At 37.3% G+C, this 26678-nt stretch overlaps 2 protein-coding genes across 6 annotated transcripts in view; both read left to right on the plus strand.

Moving 5' to 3' along the window:
- The window catches only part of TBC1D15 (TBC1 domain family member 15), a 72064-nt gene extending 66164 nt beyond the window's left edge, over positions 1 to 5900 (plus strand). For all 4 annotated transcript variants that reach the window (XM_051845670.2, XM_051845672.2, XM_070052639.1 and 1 more), the window contains 3 exons: positions 2561 to 2677; positions 3212 to 3298; positions 4587 to 5900. In XM_051845670.2, the coding sequence (XP_051701630.1) occupies positions 2561 to 2677; positions 3212 to 3298; positions 4587 to 4805 (423 nt within the window). In that variant the 3' untranslated portion in view covers positions 4806 to 5900. The remainder of the gene's footprint in view (positions 1 to 2560; positions 2678 to 3211; positions 3299 to 4586) is intronic.
- Positions 5901 to 9570: 3670 nt separating this feature from the next.
- The window catches only part of TPH2 (tryptophan hydroxylase 2), a 127583-nt gene continuing 110475 nt past the window's right edge, over positions 9571 to 26678 (plus strand). The window contains exons 1-4 of one of the 2 annotated variants that reach the window (XM_002711336.5): positions 9571 to 10300; positions 10386 to 10441; positions 22701 to 22829; positions 25178 to 25330. In XM_002711336.5, coding sequence (XP_002711382.2) covers positions 10219 to 10300; positions 10386 to 10441; positions 22701 to 22829; positions 25178 to 25330 — 420 coding nt within the window. In that variant the 5' untranslated portion in view covers positions 9571 to 10218. Of the gene's footprint in view, positions 10442 to 22700; positions 22830 to 25177; positions 25331 to 26678 lie in introns of both variants that reach the window. The other variant, XM_070052640.1, reaches the window with a different exon arrangement.

Genomic DNA, 26678 nt, shown 5'->3' on the forward strand with positions numbered 1-26678 from the left:
GTTAACACATCTGTTTTTGTGCCCATACTAAGCTGCTTTGATTATTATAACTGCCCCATAATATATCTTGCAATCTGGTATTGTGATGCCTCTGGCTTCGTTTTTGTTGTATAAAATTGCTTCAGCTATTCAAGAACTCTTTTTTTCTTTCCTTTTTTTTAAAAAATTTTTTATTTATTTGAGAGTTAGAGTTACAGAGAGAAAGGTCCTCCCTCCGTTGGTTCACTCCCCAAATGGCCGCTACAGCTGGAGCTGTGCTGATCTGAAGCCAGGGGCCAGGTGCTTCTTCTTGGTCTGCCATGCGGGTGCAGTGGCCCAAGAACTTGGGCCATCTTCTACTGCTTTCCCAGGCCACAGCAGAGAGCTGGATTGGAAGCGGAGCAGCCGGGACTAGAACCAGTGCCTATATGGGATGCTGATGCCGCAGGTGGAGGATTAACCTACTGTGCAATGGCACTGGCTCCCTCCTTTATTTCTTATATTTTTTTTTCCCATATTCCTTAGATTCTTTTTTTTCTCTTTATTCAAATCATTCTAATTTTTCCCCCAGGAACCTTTTTTTAAGGAATAAAATTCATAAGTCATGCATTTCATAAGTATAACTTTAGGAATATAGTGATTCTTCCCACCATACCTGCCTTCCCACCCACACTTCCACCTCTCTTTCTTCTCCTATTCCTGTTCTTATTTTTTACTAAGATATATTTTCTTTTTTAATTAAACTTTTTAAAATTTATTTAGATGGAACAAATTATCTCATACAAAAAGTTTTAAGTACATAATGACAGTTCCTACCCCATCCCCCTCCCTCTCTTCCTCACTCTCACCCTTCCTTCTGCTTCCTTTCTTATTTTTCTTTGAATTTTTGCAGTAACATACCTTTTTTTCCTTTGAGAACAAGTTTTGTCATTAACCGAATAAGCACCTAAGGAAGCAGGCAGTGGAGTTGGGCACTTAGGCTTATATAAAACTTTTGGGACATACGATTATCCTCCACTTAATATGCTAATTCGAAGTAGATCTTTGAGAACAAGCTTTACTATTAACTTTCTTTTTTTTTTTTTTATTTTTATTTTTTGACAGAGTGGATAGTGTGAGAGAGACAGAGAGAAAGGTCTTCCTTTTGCCGTTGGTTCACCCTCCAATGGCCGCTGCTGCAGGCGCGCTGTGACCAGTGCATCGTGCAGATCCGAAGCCAGGAGCCAGGTGCTTCTCCTGGTCTCCCATGTGGGTGCAGGGCCCAAGGACTTGGGCCATCCTCCACTGCACTCCCGGGCCATAGCAGAGAGCTGGCCTGGAAGAGGAGCAACCGGGACAGAATCCGGCACCCTGACTGGGACTAGAACCCGGTGTGCCTGCGCTGCAAAGCGGAGGATTAGCCTATTGAGCCATGGCGCCGGCACTATTAACTTTCATAATACAACTCTTTGAGGACAGAGGTTATGAATGGGTAGTTAGTGCACACTGACTCCTGTTGTTTATTTAATAATATTACACTCTTTAAGTAAGATGTCAGTTATAACAAGAGGCTTTGGCATGAGCTGCCAAGGCTATGGAAGTCTTTTGAATTCACAAACTCTGTTAGTATTTAGACAAGGCTGTAAGCAAAGTGGGAGTTCTCTGCTTCCTTCAGAGAAAAGTACATCCTTCTTTGATGTTCACTTCTTTGTTCTGGGCTCTCACTCACAGAGGTCCTTCATGTCCTTCACTTTTTTCACTTCAAGTCCTTCACTTTTTGCCACAGTTTCTTGGCTTCCCAAGCCTTAAATGCTCTTGTGGGCTTTTCAGCCAGACCAGAATGCCTTAAGGGCTGATTCTGAGGTCAGAATGCTGTTATAAGTGATTGTCTTTATGTGAGTCTGCTAAATGGACAGCTTCCTATGTTAGAACCTTCATTTTTTTTTTTAATTATTTATTTATTTGCAAGTCTGGGTTACACAGAGAAGGAGAGGCAGAGAGAGAGAGAGAGAGAGAGGTCTTCCATCCGATGGTTCACTCTCCAATTGGCTGCAATGGCCGGAGCTGCGCCGATCCGAAGCCAGGAGCCAGGAGCTTCCTCCAGGTCTCCCACAAAGGTGCAGGGGCCCAAGGACTTGGGCCATCTTCTACTGCTTCTCTAGGCCATAGCAGAGAGCTGGATTGGAAGAGAAGCAGCTGGGACTCAATCAGCGCCCATATGGGATGCTGGCACTGCAGGCGGTAGCTTTACCTGCTATGCCACAGTGCCAGCCATAAACTTAACCTTATAACTGTGGCCTCTTAATTAAATAGCATTTGGCATGTTAGTTAGGCTCAATGATTTACTTATTGTAGCTGTCAGAAAGAGTCATATTTGGGATACATCATCTTTATATAATGTTAAATATTGTAACTAAAAGTAATACTCCTTATTCCCTCATCCCTCTTTTTGACTTGAAAAGCAGTGGGCTTCCCCAAGTAAGCAGCTTTCGCTTTGCATGGAAGTTGTTTCAAATTCAGCATTGTTCTCTGTGTGGAAGATATTTTAGAATCTATGTAGTTTACTAAATAATTCTTTTTTTTTAAATAAATATATATATAGGTAATGTGGACTGAACTACCATGTAAAAATTTCCATCTTCTTCTTTGTTGTGCTATTCTGGAATCAGAGAAGCAGCAAATAATGGAAAAGCATTATGGCTTCAATGAAATACTTAAGGTATTTATTTCTTTAATTTACATTTTAGTCTTTGATCTCTTGTGTTTTTTGTGTGTGTGTGTGTGTGTGTGTGTGATCCTATTATACAGAACATTTCTCTGGAGTGTTACTGAATTCCTTCAGTAACTTAAATGTTATCAGTAACACTTTATAGTAGGACTGAGTCTCTGAGAATGACAGTTAAACCAATACTTATTGGCAAGTTATTTTTACCTGGCAAATTAGAAGAAAAGGAAATTTAGCAAATGTTCTTTTATGTGGTTTAGCTCTTGAAGAAAATAATTTTCTCTTGCTTATAACTTTGAACTGGCAGATATGGGATAACTGCTGGATTTTATGTTAAGTTTATTAGCTATTCTTTAGCTTTAATCCTTGGAATAATTTAATGAAAGATAGTTAAAGTTTCTTGTGTACTTGTAGTATGTAGTATTTTAAGTGCTTTTTATCTGCAATGTAATATATTGATAATACCTTTTTTATATAGTAAATTGTAATGGTTTCAGTTTTGATTATCATTTTATTAATGCTTTTTAGCATATCAATGAATTGTCTATGAAAATTGATGTGGAAGATACACTGTGCAAAGCAGAAGCAATTTCTCTACAGATGGTAAAATGCAAGGTATAAAGTGTTTCAATTAATTGATTTTTGTTTTTGTGGGTTGAGATCAAGGAAGATTTTTCTTCTTAAATACATGTCAGTTTTAACAAGTTGATGGTAGACACAGAGCACTGGCTGACATTTTGTTTACCATTATACAATTATATCACTGAATTGAAAACCATTGACTAAAACATTTAATAATTATGCAGAATGGCAAAAGTAATGAAAGTACTTAGACATTTATAAAAACATTGTTGTAAATGTTTATAAAGCATTATAGAATTCAGGCAATGATGTATTACCCAATTAAATTATATATAGAATAAAATCTTGTGTTAAATATATTGCGTCCCCAAATACATATGCTAATAAGAAATAAATAAATGAATAAAATTTATATCATTATACTCTAGTCAGTAAAACTACTTTTTTTTTTTTTTCAGTACCAGTAAGTCTTGATTTATTCATTGTATTTCCCCCAGGGAAAGGAGAAGGGATGGAGAGAGTCAGCATATGTGTTACAAAGCAATTAGAAAATGGGAAAGGAGGAACCCAGTACAGCAAAAATCAACCTTCAAATACACACTCCCCAGTGATGGGGTCACCAAACCCAAGGGGGCTTATTCTCCTGCAGTTCAGGAATGGGGGGGGGTCAGCCAAAGAACAGACGCAAGCTTTCCTACCCTGCCTCCCTCCCGCCCATAAATTCAAGATTTCACATAAAGCTTTGGTTTCTAGCAGTAAACATGGAAAAACTCCTACTTTTAAAACAAGGCAAATTTGATATATTGTCTGAATTCAATCCAAATCAGTATACTTTTGATATTTTTTGGCTTTTGTCATTTGGTCCTTTTGTCATTTGTTCACGAATCCAGACAGTTATTTAGTTCAGTTCTACAAGCATTTATTTGACCACTGTTCTGTTCAGAACATGTCAGTGAGGTACTTCTTAGCTTTAAGGAGCTTATTCACTAAGGAAAAAAGATCGTTTTAATAAAATAACATTATAAAATAGGAAAGAGATAAATGCCAAATATTACAATACTGTATGTTTGCGGAAATTCTGGGTGGGCGTGGAAAATACCTAATTTTAGATACAACTTGGAACCACTTACCCAAAAAAAACGTGGTGAGTGTTTCATATGGAGTGGACAAGGAAGCAAGGAAGGTATGAGAAGGGTATATGACATTTACACCATTAGAACAAATATTCAGAGTTTTAAATCAGTCTGGTCTTAAATAGAAGTGTGTGTGTATGTGTGTTTTGTCAGTGAACAGTTTTTTGTGTTTGATTTTTCATTTCCAGGAATTGCCACAAGCAGTTTGTGAGATCCTGGGGCTTCAAGACAGTGAAATTACAACACCAGATTCAGACACTGGTGAAGATGAAAATGTTGGCCTGACGAGTCCTACATCTGCGTTTCAGAGTAACACCTTGCCTACACTTGCTGCAAGTGGAGCCAGAGATGAGAGCCCAACACAGATACCAGCATCCCCAAATGTCAACAGACTAACACCTTCATGATCATTCTTGTATTTTTTTTTTTTTTGGAAGAGACACTTTGTTGCAACTCTTCCTCAAGTACTTGAATGTTGGAAATTTAAAATCTTGGTATTGATCATGCTTTAAAGTTTATGGAAACAAAATGTACTGATGTTCTTGCATTAAAGCTTTACAAAGATTTCAGCTAATTATTTTTGTAGTTACTTCTACCAAATAGCCTTTCCTTTTCAATAACATTCCTTAGTATTTTTTATAGCCAAGTAAATTTTATTTTCTTGCTGAAGAACTGGATAAATATTACAAGTGGATGCGTTGGAAATTATGCACTTTGAGAACATTCACTTTGTTTACTCTTAAGTTTTGTGGGCTTGGTATTTTGACTAAATTAAATGTTTAGGCTTTCTTTGGCATAAAGCTGAGATGTAGATTGTTACCCAGTGATGAAATTTTTTAAAAGTGGATTTTTCCCCTATTGTTTACAATACTCAAAGATTTATACTGGTTGAATGTGATTTAAATTGAACATTTCCATCAATGGAATTTAATGTGTAGATAAAGAACTATTTCAACCATAGTAAGTGGATTGGCAGTATATTTTTTACATTTAACTTTTCTTGTATATAAAAATTATCTGTAAGTACTATTTATGAGGATAAGAAAGGATAGGCATATTTTCTTTAACTGAATAAACTTGACTATTCATTTATATAACCCAATTTGATGAAACTAATACATAGCTTCAATATGAGATCTTTTTCAGAACTATTTTCTTAACTGTTTATTTCATGAGATTACGTTCAGCCTAGCAACTGGTATAATTTTAAAGTAATTGCTTGTAACTTCACTTTAATAATGTTAACTATCTTTCCTAATAACGTATTAACTGATTAATCAGGTATTTAAATTTTTATAAAGTATTCTTTGCAAAAAGCGTATGTCAAAAATTTCAAGATATTATCATGAGTCTCAAAATACTTTTTGTATATGAATGAAGCTGTTGTTTTTACCATGCAGTATTGCATGATTTTAAGTTATGTGTAATTAACATAACTGATTCCGTTTTAATTGTAATTTGTTAACTCCTGTACATATCATTAAAATAAATTTGAAGTTGAAGTACTGTTTTCAGTTAAATCACACTTAGAAATAGCCTGCAAAGTGTTCATTAGGAGGAAAAAAAACCCACGATGGATCTCAGTGCATCTCTTGTTTTTATGTTATTAAAATAATCATGCAAATTAGTTATGGAAATGGCCCCTTTTGTACCCCCCAGTTTTTTTTTATCAGCTTGACAGTAGACTTAGTCTTGCCTTGGAGAATATAATTATCTGCCTTGATAAAGCAACATGCTAAACCTGATGCTGGAAATGTAGAGTGCAAGTTTGTACAGTTCTAAAATTTCCCTCCCAGAAAGTTAGAAAGTTTCCCCAAAGTGGATTTTTCTCCTAGTTGAGTATTAACTGAAAATCATGACAATAGAACCATTAGGTTTTAGTTTTTAATATATGCGTTATCTTTCATCAGTTAATAATGAGTAAGCCTGTTCAGAAAAAAGAGGACACTGATCAAAAGCTCAGCGTCTCTAGCTTTTCATTTCCTCCTCAGGAAATTGCTTAGAACATCTTGATGTCCTCCTTGTTCATCCTGGACGGTGGCTTTTTGGATTTTTTTTTCCTACTGTGTAATGTGATATCTGCTTAGGTTTTTTTTTTAAATCTTAATACATTTAGTAAGTTGAACTTCTGTCAAGTTTTCTTATAAAACTACTTGTTAAGACAATTTTTATTAAACTACATTTTTATGTAGCACATTTTTGATATAGAAGTGATAAAACTATAGCATAGTGCTGAAATCTTCAGTTCACAAGGTCTAGTTGGCAAGTACTGTGTAATCTTGAGCTGGTAAGATTGCTAAAATACATAATTCAGGTAAATTTCTTAATGTAATATTTTAAAGGTTTATTTCAGATTTCACAGGAAGCTCTGTGTATCTTTGTAACATAAAATATTGTGTGCTGGCTTATATGATATTTAAAATTGCTAAAATTCAGGTAGTTTCTAATTTCCACTGTTAAAGGTAGTATATTTTCAATTCTGGTATGAGTTAGTGGGAAACATTTTTGCATTTAAGAACCTCCCCAGTTTGTTCATTTCACATGTGTACATTTTCTTCATATATTAGGAATTTTAGTCTTGGTGATGAAAACTTTTTTGAACAGTAAGGAAAACAACCTTTTAGGATAGATCATGATTCTTACTGAGCATGAAATTGCCAAGAGTTTTTTAATAGATGCCGACTAATTCATATGGGGATCTCACATGATTATGCCCATTAGTAAAGATAGTTTGCATAAAATAATGCAAATTGTTTATTCAAGAACCTAAAACTTCACCTGAATCATGTGCAGCTGTGTCCCAGGGTAACGTAGGGCATCTTAGGGTTTTCAGAAGATGCACAAACCTCTTACTGAATGCTTTGTCTTATGCATGTATATACATGTGTTTTGGAAAGAGATCAGTTTGTCAAAGCATTCTCTGATTTTCTTCAAACACTGAGAACCATTGTAATAAATTAACATTAGAACAGTAACGTAATCTATGACATGCCAACGATTTTATTTGCTGAATCATGAGTAACATTCTCAGGAGAGCTTATTTCCAGATCTTTGGTGTGTGATATCAAAATACTTGTCCATGTTGTACTTTAGACCTTCTGAATCAGAATCTTTGGAAGTAAGATCAAGAAACCTGCATTATAACAGAGCTCCAGATGACTTCCTGAGCCCTTCTGAAGTTAGAGTTTATATTGCGCTTTACATGTTAATATTTTGACTTAGGGTCAGGTAGACAAGTCCCTAGGTTTTTTTGAAAGAAAGTCCTTCATTTTCCAAGGTGAATTTGCTCTAGTCTTGGTTGCTGTTTTTAGAAAAATTGATGATGGTGGTCATGATGTATTTTAGGTAGGTTTCCCCTCAATTCTTAGATTTTAAGTAAAATCTAATGGATTTACAATTACTATATTTTAAAGAAAAACATTGAGTTTTTCAACTTCTGAAAATGAACAGTTATTTAAAATGAATGTACCAGGTTTCCTTCAGTATTTAATATTATTACCATATATTAACTGTTGTACTTATTTGTGGTTTTGGTGTGAATATGCGGCTGTTTGGCTGATGTAACATTATTTGGCTTGTTCTCTCCTCTTACAGTCTGGGGATATTACATTGTAGATCGAATCTCTCTATATTAAAAAATGTAAACATTTTCTTAATTTGAGAGAGCTTCTATCTGCTGATTCATTCTCACAGTGCCTGCAGTGGTCCTGGCTGGCCCTGGAGCAGAGTCAGGAGCCAGGAACTCAATCCAGTTCTCCCATGTGGGTGCCAGGCATGAGCTGCTTCAGCCATCACTGCTTCCTCTCAGACTGCACTGGCCAGAAACTGATGCTTAGAATGGAACCCAGACACTCTGATAATAGGATTTGGTGTCAGCTGCTGGACCAGACACTTGCTGCTAAGTTGTAGATTTTTGAGGGTTGTTCTAATTGCAAATGTTTTCCTCACTGTTTTGTTGTAAATGCCTATTTCTTTAGGTTGTTTGTCTTGGCAGCAAAAGACATCATGTTGCCCTTAGAGGCAAAGATTGAGGTGGTGGATACTTCTGCAACTCTTAGATATTGAAAGCATCTCTTTCAGCCCATGAGAAATTACAGCTCATGAATACAATGTAAAGAAATGATTATAATCAAAAGTCTTTTCTAAGAGCTATCAGGAATCAAGCATTTCATATTCACCTAATGTGATTCAGTCCCTACAGATAAAATTGGAATGTTAGAATAATGGGGAATTAGCTATTAAATAACACCCCTCCCCTTCAAATATATTTCTCCTCACAGAATGAAGAGAACAGGTTCTAGTTAGCCTTCTTGTAATCAATGAACAGTCTAGTCTGGTTCAGCATTTTTAATGAAAAAGATTTTTAACCTTGGAGGTGGACTTGGGCTGTGATGGTAGAATCTAGCATGCTACTCTGATTAGAGGCTTAAGATCTAGTGGGTTAGTATATGGTCTGAAGAGTAGAAATAGGGCTGTTTTTAAACTGCTTTGTGTGATGTCTGACCTGATTTTACAGAGACTAAACACTGTTCCATGGGTCACAAAGTCCAGATGAGTAGCCATCAAGGAACTTCTGAGTGCTTAGCATTTACACTGTATGTGGCAGTCACCACTAGATGCGCAAATATGGAGTACATACTCAAAGACGTCTTGGCTACCTGCTTTCTGTTAGCTGAGTTATATGAATTCAATGTCCTTGCTAATTCGAGGTTCCCTGGCAGTTAGCATCTGACCCATATAGGTAGTTAGATTAATTTTTTTTTTTTTTTGTTTTTGACAGGCAGAGTTAGAGAGAGAAAGGTCTTCCTTTACCGTTGGTTCACCCCACAATGGCCACTGCAACCGGCGCGCTGCACTAATCTGAAGCCAGGAGCTTCTCCTGGTCTCCCATGTGGGTGCAGGGCCCAAGGACTTTGGCCATCCTCCACTGTCTTCCTGGATCACAGCAGAGAGCTGGACTGGAAGAGGAGCAACCGGGACAGAATCCGGCACCCCGACTGGGACTAGAACCCGGGGTACCAGCGCCACAGGCAGAGGATTAGCCTAGTGAGCCACGGCGCTGGCCATTAGATTAAGTTTTCAGGGTGAGATTACTTAAGTATTTTTACCTTTTGTACTTTTTTTTTTTTTTTTAACAGGCGGAGTGGATAGTGAGAGAAAGGTCTTCCTTTTTGCCATTGGTTCACCCTCCAATGGCCGCCGCGGCCGGCGCACTGCGGCCAGTGCATCGCGCTGATCCAAAGCTGGGAGCCAGGTGCTTCTCCTGGTCTCCCATGGGGTGCAGGGCCCAAGCACCTGGGCCATCCTCCACTGCACTCCCGGGCCACAGCAGAGAGCTGGCCTGGAAGAGGGGCAACCGGGACAGAATCCGACGCCCCAACCGGGACTAGAACCCGGTGTGCCGGCGCCGCAAGGCGGAGGATTAACCTAGTGAGCCGCGGTGCTGGCCCCTTTTGTACTCATAATAGAAATGTTATAAACAAATAGATGCTCCTTATCTATTCCTTTCTCCCCTGGAAAGGACAAAGTCCAAGTTAATTGTGCATGTGTCAGGGTATAAAGTAAAGTCTAAAAACGAAATTTAATAAACTTCTGCATACATTTAGGACAGATATTCTCTTGGTTAACTGAGCTTTTCAGAATTTTGCATGAAAGTGGATTTCCCAAAGGAGAAGGATCTCAGTCTTAGAGTTCTCACTAGCTTCCTTCACATCCTATTAACAATGTTTTCCAAACTAGCCTTTAAACTTTGTTTTGTATGAACAGGGTCAAAGGTTTATTGACTGGTCTAAGTAGAGGGGGAAAGAGTTCTCTTCACTGATGTTTCATGAGGAGAAGTGCTTCAGAAACTGCAACTTAGAGAATATGTGGGTTGAGTCTCAGGAAGACTGTCTCCTGCATGGTAAGGAACTTAAAGATAGTCCTGGAGGCACCACTCCTGACAAGTAAGATTTTTTTTCCTAATTCATCCCCTTCGATTTTAACAGGACTGCAACTGAATCGTTTCAGACATGAGCACCCAAGCAAAGTACTTGTAGAAGAGGTTAGTTTACCAAATGAATTCCCACTTTTACTGGTCACTCGATTTTGTGATATTTTTCATGTGACTGTATTTTCCAATTTTCTCTTCAACTCTGCAGTTCAGAATTAGACATGAAAAGGTAAATTTAGATGAGTGGGAGTTTGTTCTGTGAGAGGGCTTGGCTCATTATAAACGTTTCATTTGATAGCTTCACCAAATGTGGAGTGAATTTGTGAGAGTCCTGGCCTTGATCCAGGTTCCCTCATATTTTAATCTCTTTCCTAAATTTTTCTTAAGGACTCATTGAGAATATCACCATGGAGTAAAAAGAATAGAGTCTGTTGTTAATTCTGTTTTTAGAAACCTTATGTGTTTTATTTCCATTTTTTCTTATATATCTGCTGTCACTGATGCAAAGCTTATTTATCACAATTGCGTTTAATATGTATGTGAACACAAATGTGAGTTGTGTTGATGCGTGATACTTCTGGGCAAATAGTACAATTTGCTTTAGGCACTTATGGAGTTCAAAGATTCAGAGTGGGTGTGGATGCATCATATGAGGTGCATTATATTCTTACAAAGGATGTAAAATTTATCCTATATACTTTGGGCATCAAATGTTAAACAGATTAAATTTACTAGAAAATGTCCATGGTACTTAGAAATGTGAAGCAGAAGAGGTAAACTATTTGGTTAGAACACAAGTTTGGAGTAGTCATGGAGTGGGGACCTAGCTCAAGTTCAGTTTTGTGGTGAAAACCTCAGCTCTTGCTGTCTCATTTTTGCAAGTGAGGATGGTGCATGCTCCAGTTTGGAGGAGTGAATGGAGTACATATAAAATACTTAATGTGATTCCTGGCAGGATGAAGCATTATAAATGCTCTCATTATTATCTGATGGCAACCAAATAGATACTGCCACAGGCCATCTTTTTAAACTGTATTGGTTGATTTTTACTTTTAAAACACTATTCTGCAGATAAAACTTTAGGACGGGCATCATTTGATTTGTTTTCCTACCCATTGATCATTTTGTTTTCAAATATGAACATGTATCTGGTAACATGTAAAGGTCATCTGGACCCTTATATCACTGACCCCAACATAAATCACTGTCTTCCTTTTTCAGTTTTATTTTCTTCATATTGGGCTTAAAAGTTTTTTTGTCCATTCTTCCTTTGTGAATTAAAAACAAAAACAAAAACCTAAGGACTGTAGCCAGAGCAATTAGGCAAGAGAAAGAAAGGGCATCCTGTTTGGAAAGGAGGAAGTCAAATTGTCACTGAGAATGACATGATTTCATATTTAAAGAACTCCAAAGACTGCACCAAAAAATATTAGAATAAGTGAGTTCAGCGAAGTTGCAGGATACAGAGTAAATCTACAAAATTCAGTGTTATTAAAAATTGATAGTGATTTATCTGAAAAAGTCAAAGTAATCCTATTTCCAATCACAAAAAATAAAATATATATATATTTTTTGACAGGCAGAGTGGACAGTGAGAGAGAGAGACAGAGAGAAAGGTCTTCCTTTTTGCCGTTGGTTTACCCTCCAATGGCCGCCGCGGCCGGCGTGCTGCGGCCCGCACACCGCACTGAGCCGATGGCAGGAGCCAGGTACTTATCCTGGTCTCCCATGGGGTGCAGGGCCCAAGGACTTGGGCCATCCTCCACTGCACTCCCTGGCCATAGCAGAGAGCTGGCCTGGAAGAGGGGCAACCGGGACAGAATCCGGCGCCCCGACCGGGACTAGAACCCGGTGTGCCAGTGCCGCAAGGCGGAGGATTAGCCTAGTGAGCCGCGGCGCCGGCCTAAAAAAAATAAAATATCTTGAAATAAATTTAACCAAAAAGGTGAAAGATCTCTCCAATTAAAAGTATAAAACATTGATGAAACAGAAGAAAACAAAGAGAAATAAATCTCGTGTTTATATATTGAAAACATCTGAATGAATCATTAATGTACAGACTGTTCAAAGCAAGGTATGAATTCAGTATAATCCCTATTAAAATTCCATTGATGTTTTTCAAGGAACTAGAAAAAGCACCACTAAAATTTGTATGGAATCACAAAAGACCCTAAATAGCAAAGCAACTGAGCAAAAAGAATAAAATAGGAGACATTATTCTACCTGGTTTAAAACAATTCAAAATTACAGTAATTCAAACACTATGATGTTGGCATAAAATAAACAGACCAATAGAACAGACAGAGCCTAGAAGTAAACTAAACATGTTCAACTGATCTTGGACAAAGGTATTAAAAAATGCCGACTGGACAAATCTTTGCAATAAATGGTGCTGGGAAAATTGGATATCCACGTGCAGAAAATGAAACTGCCCCTACTCTCACCATGGGCAAAAATGAAATATCTGAAGCTGTAGAACTACTAGAATAAATCATAGGAGAAACACTTCAGGACATCAGAATGGGCAAACATGTTTGAGTCAGTCCTCAAAAGCACACACAATAAAAGCAGAAACAGACATGCTGTTTCATCAAATGAAAAGCTTCTGCACAGCAAAGAGGAACAACAGAGTGACGAGAAAACCTTACAGAATGGGAGAAAGTATTTCCAAGCTATATTTCTGAGATGGGGTTAATAGCTAGAATGTGTAAGAAGCTCAAAAGCAAAACAATCTGGGGTAGGTATTTGGCACAGCTATTAAGATGCCACTTTGGGCTCCTGCATCCCTTATCAGAGTGCCTGGTTTGAATCCCAGCTCCTCTGCTTCCAATATAGCTTCCTGCTAATGTGCAACCTGCAAAGCAGAAAATGATGGCCCAATTACTTGTATCCCTGTCATTCGTGTGGTAGATCTGAATTGAGTTCTGGGCTCCTGACTTTGGCTTGGCCCAGCCCTGCCTGTGGTGCGCATTTGGAAAGTGAATCAGGATGGAAGATCCATTTCTGTATGACTGTTTCTGCCCTTCAAATAACAATGAAAAGTATTTTTTTTAAAAGCAAAATAATCCAATTGAAAAATGAATGGTGGTTCTAAACAGACATTTCTCAAAGGAAGAAATGCAAATGTCCAGGTATGTGAAAAAAAAAAAAAACGCCCACATCAGGGGACTGCAAATCAATACTGCAAGGAGATATCACCTCACTCCACTTAGATTGGCTGTTATCAAAATGATGAAAGGTTACAAGTGTTGGCAAGGATGTGGAGAAAAGGAAACTGTTAAACACTGTTGGTGGAGATGTAAATTAGTACAGCTGCACAGAAAACAGTATGGAGGTTCCTTGGAAAACTGAAAATTGATCTACAATATGATCCAGCAGTCCTACTACTGGGTGCATATCTGTCACTGTGACATGTGCATTCCATGTTTATTCACTAATCAAAATAGCCAAGTAATTGGAAATCATCTAACTGCCCATCAACTAATAAATGGATAAAGAAAATGTGGGCCAATTACCTGATGGGATACTAATCATCCATACAAAGGATGAAATCTTGTTATTTTCAACAATGTGGATGGAACTAGAGGTCATCATGTTAAGTGAAATGAGCCAGGTACAGAAATACGAGTCTGTGGGCTCTAAAAAAATTGGGGGTAGAGGCTGAGGAGAATGAGGGATAAGGAAGATTTGGGAAAGGTTAATTAGTGGGCACTACATTAGTTCAGGTGTTCTATTGCACAGAAGGGTGACTATAGATCATAACATGCTGTTTATTCTTATAAAACACTAGAAAGGATTTTGAATGTTTTCATCATAAATTTAATAAATGAAGAAATAAATGTTTTCCTTGATTGACATTTCACAAAGTATATGTGCATGAAAACATGGAACTACATAAATATATACAATTTTTATATATCAGTTTTTAAAAAGCTTAAGAAACATACAAACACAAATGTGAGATATATGTCACATTTGCTTATTGATGAATTCTGGTTGGTATTCAGTTAACAATCAGACCGATATAGCGAATAATTGCAAAAAAAAAACCAAAACAGTGTGTAAGAGTGAAATTGACACCCTATGATTTGATTTTTATAGCCCTTAGATACATTTCTGTGGAATAATGGTCTTTCTGCTTTTTACTTGTTGAAGGTTATATTAGTAGTGTACTAAGTGTATGATTATAAGGTAAATTTAAAGTATGTTATCCCAAAAATTGAAGGAGGGAAGTGTCCTTATGTTCTTAGAATTGTAACTTTGAAATATAGGAAATCTGTCCTCTTCATATTAAGGAAAAAACTTCCAGCATTATACTGAACAAAAGAGGTGATGCTGGTCATCCTCTAAAAATTGTTAAAAATGGAGACGCATGCATTAAGCATTTTTGATAGCATGGGAAATTATATAAACATCTTTATCTCTTGTGAAATGAAGAAGCCACCTGAGTATGGTATTTTGGAAATTTTCATTTGAGCCCAATTGTATCACTCACTGGCAATGATGACCAATAATATTATGAAGATTTTCCACTCAGAGTCAGAAGTTTAAAGTTATATAATGTTTCAAGTGAACCTATGACTTTTTTTCTTCACATGCTTTTTTAAACAATCCATTTTTAGATATTTAAAATGCCAAGGCATGCGGCATTAACTATGTATATGCCATTGATTTGGGAATATCTTGAAAATGATGTATACAGGAGTCTGCTTGAGTTTCCTAAAGTTAGTTTGCAGGCTAATTTCATTTTGTTTTGTTGATAAGCTAGTAGATCAAGAAAAATACCTTAGAGTAAAAATTTGATACAATATTTGTGTGGCCATGTTGAAGAAATTGGGAGTTGATGGTAGTAGCAATTTCTGCCAAAGAACCTAAATAATAGCCTAAAAACTCTAAGAATGAATTATCAATGAAAAATCCATATAAATTGATGATTTAGTTGGTGTGTGTGGTGTAAACACAGAGGACATACCTATCCGATGCGATCAGCTGCATTCAGCATGATATAGTCATAGCCACATATATTGGATTAGCCCATGATACAAACTCGAGAGAATGGAATAATGGCTTCAATCAGAAAAGTTTTCTGGGAAAAAGAATCAGACTTTTTCTTCACTCCCAATATCAAAAGAATCACTTTTTATTCCCTTTCAATGATCTCCATACTCTCACTTCCCATATCCATCCTTTAATTACTTCATATTTGCTTTCTCCAGAAGTCAACTAGGGAATCACCATGAAAATGCTCTTAGTTCATCTCTGTTTCCTTCCATCCTTTCCCTCAAACACTTATTTTTTTGAACACATGACGCTTAGCTTTCTCTTGATGGCATTACATTTCCTGCTGGCTTCTTATTTGATCAGAGTGATGGGGATATGTGGCGATGCAGAGAGGAATAGGAAGCCTCTCATCTTTTTATCTACAAAATGGAAATGGGTTGGGTGGGAAGTTTGGATTGTCCCAATTGTGGACCATGGATCGTTCATCATCTTGATTGTCTTACTGTATTTATTTCACCATTTCCATTTCTTTGTCCATATCATCAATACTTTCTCAAGATTCACTTCCATTTTCCAGGTAGTTTTAGGGTTTGGTTAGTATTTCTTAGATTTTCACCACTATCCTCAATGACAACAAATGCCTGTGCTAAAAATCCACCAGTATCTTTGACATAAAACTTGGCCCAGTTTTTTGGATCCTGCCCATATATCAGCTGTTTGTCATCTTGGCCATTCACAATCACCTGGCCTCATTCCAACTTTAGGATCTTATATTGGAATTTAGCTTCTCTGATAATATCTCACTGCATACCTTCCTACCCTATTTCCCACATCCTGATTCCTGGCCTCTTTAACTGCTTGAGCCAAACCAATTCTGTTGGCTCACCTTATTACTGTTGGCTTCTCACTTATCATGATTATGAGGGACAACGACCTCATTAAAACCTGGTTATCCACATCTCTTTAATTTCTGCCAGAGATTCAAAACCAATGCTTAATTTTATATCCCTCTGGCTTCAGAATCAATGAACCACAGTAAGATAACTAACACTCTGAGCATCCAATATCTGCCAGCCACTGTGCTAAGCACTTTATATTCAATTTAATCAACATAACAGCCGTATAAGTGATAGGTATTATCACTCTCACATTAAAGAAATGGAGGTTGAGAAATGTGAAATAATGAGTCCTCAGTAAGCAGTTAGGCAAGTAGCGGAGCTAAGATTTAAACACAGATGTAGTAAAAACAAATGTCCTATTTCTGTGCACTACAGTGTATTTTTGAAGTTATATTTTTGTAATCAAAGTCACAGATGTATATGGCTGCCGTAAGCTTTGTTGTAATAATAGAAGCTGTTCTTTTCCTTCTCCCACATTCTCCAGTTCCTTCCCACAGTGAGAAGACTCAACTTTCAGCTGATTCTTTTGGTATTTGTTTGCCTGTTCTCCAAATGCCCTACACTGTGTGTATTGCTGCTGCTTTGATTTTTGGTTATAGAAATTAATCATTAACTTCACATCTTGGAGGATGGGGATTCATTTCTTTATTCCTTCCTCTCAGTCTCCACTATCCACACCCATGCTTTCCTACCTTTCCATCCAATATAGTTGATACTGGTTGGGTCAATAGTTAGCACTCATAATATTAGGATTTTATAAATGCAGTTCTCAGCTAAGACATGCTCCTCTTCAACCCTAATTTTTATTTTCTTTTGAGAGTTAAATTTTATCAGTTTTTTACTTGCTGACTTTATATATAGTTGTCACAAATCCAACTCCACCTGTTCTGCCAAATATTTAAATTTGGGCTTGTCAATTTTGGATATTTCTGAAGGGTAATTTGATCGCGCCCTTTTGTTCAGGGCTCTCAGTGTTGTCATTAGCTGTCAATGTTGTTTTGGGTCTTTCCTCTCAACTTGGTCAGATTCTTAAAAGTGAACATTTCCCTTCATCTGGTAGCATGGGTCAGGCTGAAGCCAGGAGCCAGGAACTCCTTCAGGTCTTCCATGTAGGTGGCAGGGCCCCAAATACGTGGGTCAAAATCTGCTTTTCCAGTGCGTTTGCAGGGAGTTGTGTGGAAAGCAGAGCAGTAGCTGGAACAAGTGCTCAGTGTAGGAGGCTGGCAAGCAGCAACTTAATCAGCTGAGCCACATTGCCAACCTGAGCACAATGTATTTAAATACTGTAACATGTGTCAGTACTTTTCATATTGCCCAATAGTATTTAACTTGTGATATATTTTGTTAGACTTTGATCTGATATGATTTGAATTGTTTCCACTTTTGCTGTTGTGAATAATGATGCTATGAACATTTGTATATAATTTTGGTGTAGGTGCATGTTTTCGTTTTTCTTGTGTGTACATCTAGGAGTGAAATTTCTGAATTATATGGTACCTCCAGGTTTAACATTTTGAGGAGCCACCAAATGTGTTTTCAGAAGTGACTATACCATATAACTTACAACTAGGAGTAAAAACATTGGGACAAATGGTAACCTTATGTTTTCATTTTCAGGAACCACCCAACAGTTTTCCAGGGGCTGCTCCATTGTGTAATACCATTAACAATATTCAAGGGACCAAAATATCCTGCTTCCTCACCACCATTTTTTATCTTGTTTATCTTTTTAAAATTAGCCATCTTGATTGGCTTGAAGTGGTACCTTATTTGTGTGTGTGTGTGTTTAAAGATTTATTTATTTATTTGAAAGTCAGCTTATGGTGATACAGGGAGAAACAGAGATCTTCCATCTGCCAGTTCATCCCAAGATGGCCAGAATGGTTAGCGCTGGGCTGGGTAGGAGCCAGGAGCTTCTTCCCAGTATTCCACATGAGTGGCGGGGGCTCAAACATCTGGGCCATCTTGCACTGCTTTTCTCAGGCCATTAGCAGGGAGCTGGATTGGAAGTGGAGCAGCTGGGACTTTAACTGCTGCCCATATGGGATGCCAGCATCTCAGGTGGTAGCTTTACCCAGTAAGCCATGATGCTGGCTGTATAGCGTTGTTTTTTTTTTTTTTTATTTGCAATACTCTAATGACTAATGATACAGAAAATCTTGTAAAGATGGATTATTGGGCATGCATTCTTTGGAGAAATACCTTTTCAAATCCTTTGCCCATTTAAAAGTTGGCCTATTTTTTTCATTGCTGAATTGTAAGAGTTCTTTATTCTAGATATTCTCTGCTGCAAGTTGTATGAGTTACAAATAGTTCTTCCCATTATGTGAGCTGTTTCTCACTTTCTTGATGGTGTCTTCTGAAGCCCAAAAGGTTTTAATTTTAATTAAATCCTATGTATTTTTTTCTTAAAGTGTTTGTGATTGGTGTCATGTCTAATCCAAAATATGAAGATTTATTTCTTTACTTTTTTTTTTTTCTTCTCAGAATTTTATAGTTTTAGCTCTTTTGAAAAAAGAGGAGGGGAGGAGAGAGGAGAGAAGGGAGGTGAAGGATAGGGAAGGGAAAAGGAGAAAGGAGAATATAGGGAGGATCAGGAGAGAGACTGGTCTTCTACTTTCTGGCTCACTTCCCAAATACCCACAACAGCTGCTGTTGGGCCAGGCAAAAGCCAGGATCCTGAACTCCATCCAGGTCTCCCACGTGGGTGGCAGGGATCCAAGCATCTGCTGTCTCCGAGGCTGCAGTACCAGGAAGCTGGATTGGAAGCAGAGCAGCGAAGACATGAACTGGCACTCTGATTGGGAGGCCTAACCCACTGCACCATAGGTCTGTCCCTAGTTTCACCTCTTAAATTTATCTATGATCCCTTTTAAGTTATTTTTTCATGTGCAGCTTTATTGTTTTGCATGTGGATATTTAAAGTTGCCCCAGAAACATTTGTTGAAAACATTGTTTCCAGCAAGAATAGTGAGATTATTGAATTAGCTTGTCACCTGTGTTGGAATTCAATTGACATTAAATGTAAAGGTTTATTTCTGTCCTCTCAATTCTATTCTATTTATCTATATATCTATCCTTACACAATACTGCATTGTATTGATTACTGAAGTTTTGAAATGGTCTGTTTTTTAGACTTTGGACCACTGTTTTCGATCTCCTTTGTTTACTCTGAATTCCAGAGGTATTTAAGTCTTTAGTAGATTCTGTAGTATAAATTGAGTTGCTTTTTGACATTATTCATTGATAGCTTAAGGTTCAGCTTTCTGTTGTATAAAGCCTTTAATCACTCTTTCATCTCCTTTCAAGCTTCTAATGCTTTTTTCCCCCTGTTTTCCAGTTTACACTGTTCTTGTGTTATTTAAGAAAAACAGGAAATCCTTTATTTTGTTATATAATAGGGTTTTTGGAAGGAGCAAAAGTAGTTACATCTTTACTATCTTAAATAAATTACATTTAATATCTTTTCCTATCTCACATTTAGGCATGGATATTGTCCTACAGGTTTTATCATTCACATCTCTGGTTCTTTTAACTGCATGCAGAATGCTATTGCCTTAATCCAGTTTTCATCTCCTGGGTAGACTGTTTCAAATCCGAAATGGTTTCTGCCATCAGTTTTTTTTTTTTTTGTAAAGATATATTTATTCATTTGAAAGTCGGAGTTACAGAGAGAGAGGAAGAGATAGAGGAGAGAGAGAGAGAGATTGATTGATTGATTGATTTTTCCATCTGCTGGTTTACTCCCCAGATGGCCACAATGGCCAATATGGGCGAGGCTGAAGCCAGGAACCAGGAGTTTCTTCCATGTCTCCCACATGGATAGCAGCGGCTGAAGCACTAGTGACATCTCCCACTGCTTTTTCTAGGCCATTAGCAGGGAGTTGGATCAGAAGTGGAGCAGCTGGAACATGAACCAATGCTCACATGGGATGCTGGCATCCCAGGCAGCAGCTTTACCTGCTACACCAAAACAACGACCCCTGTTGTCAGTCTTGAAGTCTAATTTCAAGGTGCCACTTTTCTAAAATATCATTATTGTTATACATTTGCCCTGCAGGAAGCCCTTCCAATTATTGACTTTTACCTATAGAGAAAGGTGAAAAAACGCAAATCCTACATATTGTTAATCAATGTTGATAATAATCTGTATTCTGCTTTCCTCTTTAGTCTTATCTATTTGGACATTCTTGTCCCAAACCTATACTCCATCATCACTAAGCAACAACAGTTTTTTTTTTTCCCTCTGTGTATTTTCTTATATTGTTCCTTCTACTTGGAATGATCTTCTTAGTATTCCTATTCCATTTAGACTGACAAACTCACTTTTGAAGATTCAGCACACGCAATTTATCCTAGTAGCCTCTCCCGACTCCCCAAGGTATGTCTTGTGTTTTTTATGTCTCCTGTGGAGAAGCCAAAATGCTTTATTTCATATTAATTTTCTGCATGTATGTTTCTTTGAGTTGAACTGTGTTCTCCTTGAGGGTAGGCACTGTATTTTACCTTTTCATTCCAGGATTCAGTTTAAATGCCTAACACAAAGTGAGTCCTCAGCAAATCTTTGTTGAATCACACGTTCTCCTAAACTGCATTGTAGCTAAAATAATCTAGGTATTGTATGTGGTGCCTATTTATGTTAACACATTTTTCATGTTTGAAATAATCAAGAGATCACAGAATGTAATGGTTGAGAGCATGGATTTTGGAGCCATACTGCCTGAATTTAAATCCTACCTTGGGAATCGTTGTGGTGCAGTGTGGTACAAATCAAGCTGACATCCTATATTGGAGGGCCAATTTGAGTCCTGGTCACTCCATTTCTGATAGAATTTATTGATAATAGACCTGGAAGGACAGTAAGATGGCCCAAGTACCTGGGCCACTGCCACCCCTATGGGAAACCAGAATGGAGTTCTTGGCTCTGGTTCTCGGGCTTTGGCCTGGCCTAGCTATGAATGTTTAGTAAACCAGTAGATGGAAGTTTCTCTCTCTCTCTCTCTCTCTCTTTTATCTCTCCTTTTGAATCTCACTCTGTCTCTCCTTTGTCCTCCCTCCTCTCTCTCTCCTTTCCTCTGTCACTCTGCCTTTCAGACAAAATTAAAAATATTCTACTTTGGCAACTCTTTAATTGTGTGACTCTTTGAAAATTACCTAAATTCTATGTTATTCAGTTTCTCCATATATAAAACAGAAATAACAGGGAATGCCTTGTAAATGGTGTTGTGATGTTGTTGAATCACTTCTTGGCTTACAAAAGTATGTAGAAAGTAATTAGAATAGAAGATGGCACTCAGTCATTTTAACTATTATTATTATCATGACATCAATCTACTTATTTAAATTTGCCTTCCCTATTAGCTGATCAGAGTTGATCTTTAGAGAAAATGCAAACCAAAATATTTCTAGAATTAGATCAAATCACAATCATGTCCTGCAAGGCAAGAATGATTAAAATCCATCCAGTACTATTCATTCCTGTTTTGAAATTTTTCATTTTTTTTCTATATAGACAAGCAGTGTCAGTCTCTGATTTTGTTAAGTTTTTCAGTCAAGCACATTTGCTGAATAGTTTTTTCCATTTTTTCAGGAGACTGGTAATATTGTCCTGTGTCATGGGTGAATTTTATGACTTTCTGAAGTTTGAATAGTAGGAATATTGATTGATCTATACACGTCAAAGTGTTAGATTTGATCTAGTCAGAAACAGGAAAAATTCAGTAGCCATCAAGCACATCAAAGAAATGACTGATGCATAGTCATTTAATTTCCTTTTATTTCTCACTTAGGATGATTCTAGAGTTAGTGTCTGAGCTATATCTATATGTGTTTAAATCAAAGCATCACATTTTCTTTGCTGTATGATTGGATAGAGGCACCACAAGATTAAGAAGGAGTACCTTTTATGAAAGCCATTAAATACATGCAGGCACATACACATAAAGGCCATTAAGTCAGGAAAAAACTTACTAACATAAAATGGCTTAAAGATTCAGCAGTGATGACCTTTCTTAAATTATTCTCCTAGTTTTGCAAAGAAAGTAAAAACCCTTTGAATTCATATAACCAAAATTCTGAGATTAATTTGCTGATAGTAGGCTTGAGAGATGACAGCTAACACCACGGGACAGATGTTGGCTTGTACAAATGACATCCCCTTATGTATTGTTCTTCACCACCCCCGCTGTAACAGCAACTCCGGCTATGAAACAAATCGCACCACGAGGACAGATAACCTCGGGCTTCAGGTCTGTAATCTGACCATGGCCATCGGCAACCAGAAATGAGTTTCTTTCTAATCAGGCTTCCATCAGTCCCCAGTCACTCATATAAAGGAGCCAGGGAGGGAAGGCTTCTCATTGCTTTTCAGCACCCAGGTTCTGGACAGCTCCTCGAGCAGGTGGCTGGTCTCGCATCCTTCCCTCCTCTCTGCCAGCGCTCTACTGCCCCTCTTGTCCCCCCTGCTGCAGAGAAAGAAAATTACATCGGAATCCATGCAGCCTGCAATGATGATGTTTTCCAGTAAATATTGGGCAAGGAGAGGGTTGTCTCTGGATTCAGCAGTGCCAGAAGAACATCAGCTACTTGGCAACTTAACAGTAAGTACTGAGGATCTGGCACTCTGTAGTGTTTTCTAGGGTAAGTGATCATCTTCACCATGTGGACATGGGTGTAGAATAAGCACACACCTCAATTCCCTCCTCCTTTATCATCTATCTACTCTGCTGAGTTGCTGTTTGCTTCCAGTCTTTCTTCTTTCTCCCTATCAGCAGGTGTACTGACAGCTACGTGCTTCACTTCCTTTCTTTAAAGTTTCTAAGTAGATTAAAGAAAAACTCTCTCAAATAGAACAAGAGGTTGTATGAATCAATGTCCTATATCCACAACCAAAAACAATATGTAAAATTTTGAAAGTCCATTTGTTATGAAGAATGAGGAGAAGGAATTAGATTTTTATGATTCTCACAAGATCATTGTGCCTCCACCATCCCTGCCAGTCTATAACACTTGGTCTTTAAATACATGACTAATATTTTCTATTATTGGCTATAAGATTAGGTTATAATAAAAAAGGAGCTGCTTTTGCAAGTTTTCCTGCATTCCTCGTTACTCTGTCTTTTTGGTTTAATTGATAGAGTAATGAAAGCAATATACTACTTGTTTCAATATTTCAGGGAGTTTTATATTTAAAATATTGACAGAATTTTAAAAACCAATATTTTCAAGAGTTTAGATCCCAAATTGAGCTAATAGTCATAGTATTTAAGACAAATAGCAAATAAAAATGTATTCAGGCCCCCCAGTTGTTAAAAATATTAAATGTTGATTTCATTACCACCCTTTCAGAGTTTATCAACCAATTCTCATTCTGTTTCTAGTATAAAAAATCTGTTTTAATATCATAGCTCCAAATGTATGCCAGAGGGTCACATTATACTGACACTGTTATTGCTAAAAATGTTGAAAAGTAATCACAGCAACTCTTGTAGAACTATTAAATCAATTTGCAAAAAATGAGACCAATAATGTAAATAGACTTCCTAATACTTAGAAATCATGAATATTTGGATGAGACATTACACTGAAGAATTTTGCAGTCATAATGAACAGCTTGAAGGAAAACAAAGCCAACTCAGAGTTATGGTTAATGTATGACCCTTTCATATAAAAATGCTGCTTGAATAGATGAGATCTGTTTGTTATATGGTGAGAAAGAGGCAGATGTTCTAAGTTCTAAGACATTTGAGCTTCTAATGATTAAACATACTGTCAAATGTCAATGTCTGCATAAACTTTGTCTCCCCAAAGTCATAAATAATAAAATATCCATTTCTGTTATAAATGTATATCTAATGACTGAGGCAATAGTAATGTGTGAAAAGAGAGCCAATAGAGAAGTCAGAGGAAGACAATAGCAAATCACTGTTCACTGGGTTCCTTATCAAATCCACACTTCTCAGTTTTGTGGGGATGTAATAGATGGATGTGATTATATTATATCACCATTTGCTAGGGAGATGATTCTCCATTTGCTCAACTCTGCTTTTGCATATAATGAACAAAAACAGATCATCATAATTTTGTGTTGTCTGTCAGATGAAAAGTTCCAGATTTTTAAATTTTGTACTTCTGACAATGTGGCCTGAGTTGCTAGAATCTGTCATTTTCATCTTTAGCCAACATGACCATTATTTAATTGTGAATAATAAAACATGGAGTGGCTAATAAAGTGTTGATCTTTCTCAGGTGGGTAGCTACTTTTTCCTCCTTTATTTTTTCCTTTTATTTGTGGTTGAATTTTAACAATCATTTTTCAAATAATGGCTTCTGACATAGATGGTCTTTGTTAAATACACTCCTTGGGCAAGGAGGTTCACACAGACAATGGATAGTGACAATGTGGATCTAAGTGCATAAAATAAGTTTATCAGTTTCAGTGCTTGTCCTAATGTATTTCAGAGAGAAATGAATATATTGCTTTTAAGATGAGATTAAAACTAAAATTACTGTTGTCAAAATATATTGTTATTGCCTTATTCTTGTTATGTTTAATAATGAAAGTATTCTCCATAAGGTTCAACTACCCTAAAAGATCAGATTCTGTGCTGTAAAAGAAGTCTGGAAAGAAAGGCAGAGATTACTCATGCATGATATATTATATGTAATGATGCTCAGATTTTTGTTGGCTATAAAAGTGAGGCAAATCTGACCTCCCATTCATTTCAACCACTAGATGATGCTCTAGAACCCTAAGGTAATTATATCCCAGTGTAAATTAGAGCAATATTTATGACTGAAAATTATGAGTGACATGGCAGCTTCACTTTGAGTTTGTATGATTGATGGGACTTCCAGTATATGAATGGACTATCCAGAAGAATATCTAATGAAGGAAAATTCTGGAATCCTCATTAATATATTTTTTTGTGTGTCTACCTTCTTGAAGCTCAACAAAGCTACTTCTGGCAAAAGTGATGACAAGAAAGGCAGCAAGGGAAGCAACAAAAGCGAAAGCACTACTGAAAGTGGCAAGACAGCAGTGGTCTTCTCCTTGAAAAATGAAGTTGGCGGATTGGTGAGAGCTCTGAGGCTCTTCCAGGTGAATGTAAAATATCATTACGTTACTTTCGAAGTGACTATGTGTCTGGCTACAAACCTGGCCTCTGCCATGAAACTTCACTGAATCAATTTTGGGATAATGTGGTGAAAGATTCAGAGGAACCAAGGTTCACAAGGGGTTACAAGGAGAGTTTGCTAAACAATGAAATAAACAGGCTCATATCAACTGTGATTTGTTAATTCAGAGTTAGTGTATTAGGAACTTTGCACTCTGTCACCAAGTGAGAAAGTTGGTAATTCAGAAATGTAATCTTCACACCTCAAATAGCAAACACAAAAGGAGACAAACAGGGTATCTTTAAACATCAGAGCCTGCAGCTTCATTTGATTTGTTAAAATGGGAATTGTACACATGTCCTAGAGTACATTTATTTTGTGATGTGAGACACATGAGTATAGACACTTGGTATTCCCCTAAACCTCATTGTTTTGTGAACTTAGTGTGTCTTTTTTGTGAACATGAGTGACTCTCCTTATGAGGTTAGCTTTCTCCTTATCTTATGGAAATGCAGTTGCACCCTCTCAGGCCCTGATCTGTGGTCTGACCCTTTAAGAGGGAGTCTAGGTGAAGGTGAGGCCAGAAACCCCCAGAAAAGCTAATGTTTTTCTACAAGTAAACACCTGATGATGGCTCCTCCACCCTTCAGTCATATTTTTGTTTGAGGTCTCCAGCTGTTGATTAGAGTCCTAAGATACGAACCAGGTTCTGTGGGGTGACTTGAGCTGGTACAGCGGAAAGATGGTTGGGATTCAACTCTGAGAATTCAGACCTGTGCTCTCGGGCTTGGCTAATCAAAATTTCATTTGTAAAATAGCAATAATAATTCCTTCCTAATAGTATTGTTGGGATGAAATAATATGAGTGAAAGTGTTTTTAAAGTATACAGATATGGGGCATTATTATGATGACTTTGCAATGATCATAGAGAAGGAGGAATTAGTAGGCTGATTGGGCAAGTATTTCCTTGTTCTCTTTGACCCTGAAGAAAGATCAGGTACCATCAACAGCTGTATTGGAAACTTAGAGTGATATTTTATACATAATCATGTCATCTTGGGCCGCATCCACATAGTGCCCAAAGGCAAACCAATTCAGTTAGACATCTGAGTGCAATGTGAAAATCCCTGGAGAAGGAGTTAGTAGCCCTGAGTTTTCACTTTGCCATCAGCTGGTCATGGGGCCTTAGCTAACACACTTAGCCCATCTGGACCTGTGTTCCCTCATCTAAGAATATCTACTCTGCTTTGATCAAAGGGCACTAAAAGCCCAAAGTGACAGTGCATGTGAAATCTCTTGCTTCTTGAACTTTATATTAATCTTATTTTTG

This window comes from Oryctolagus cuniculus, chromosome 11, assembly GCF_964237555.1.
Source record: "Oryctolagus cuniculus chromosome 11, mOryCun1.1, whole genome shotgun sequence".
Taxonomy (NCBI): Eukaryota; Metazoa; Chordata; class Mammalia; order Lagomorpha; family Leporidae; genus Oryctolagus; species Oryctolagus cuniculus.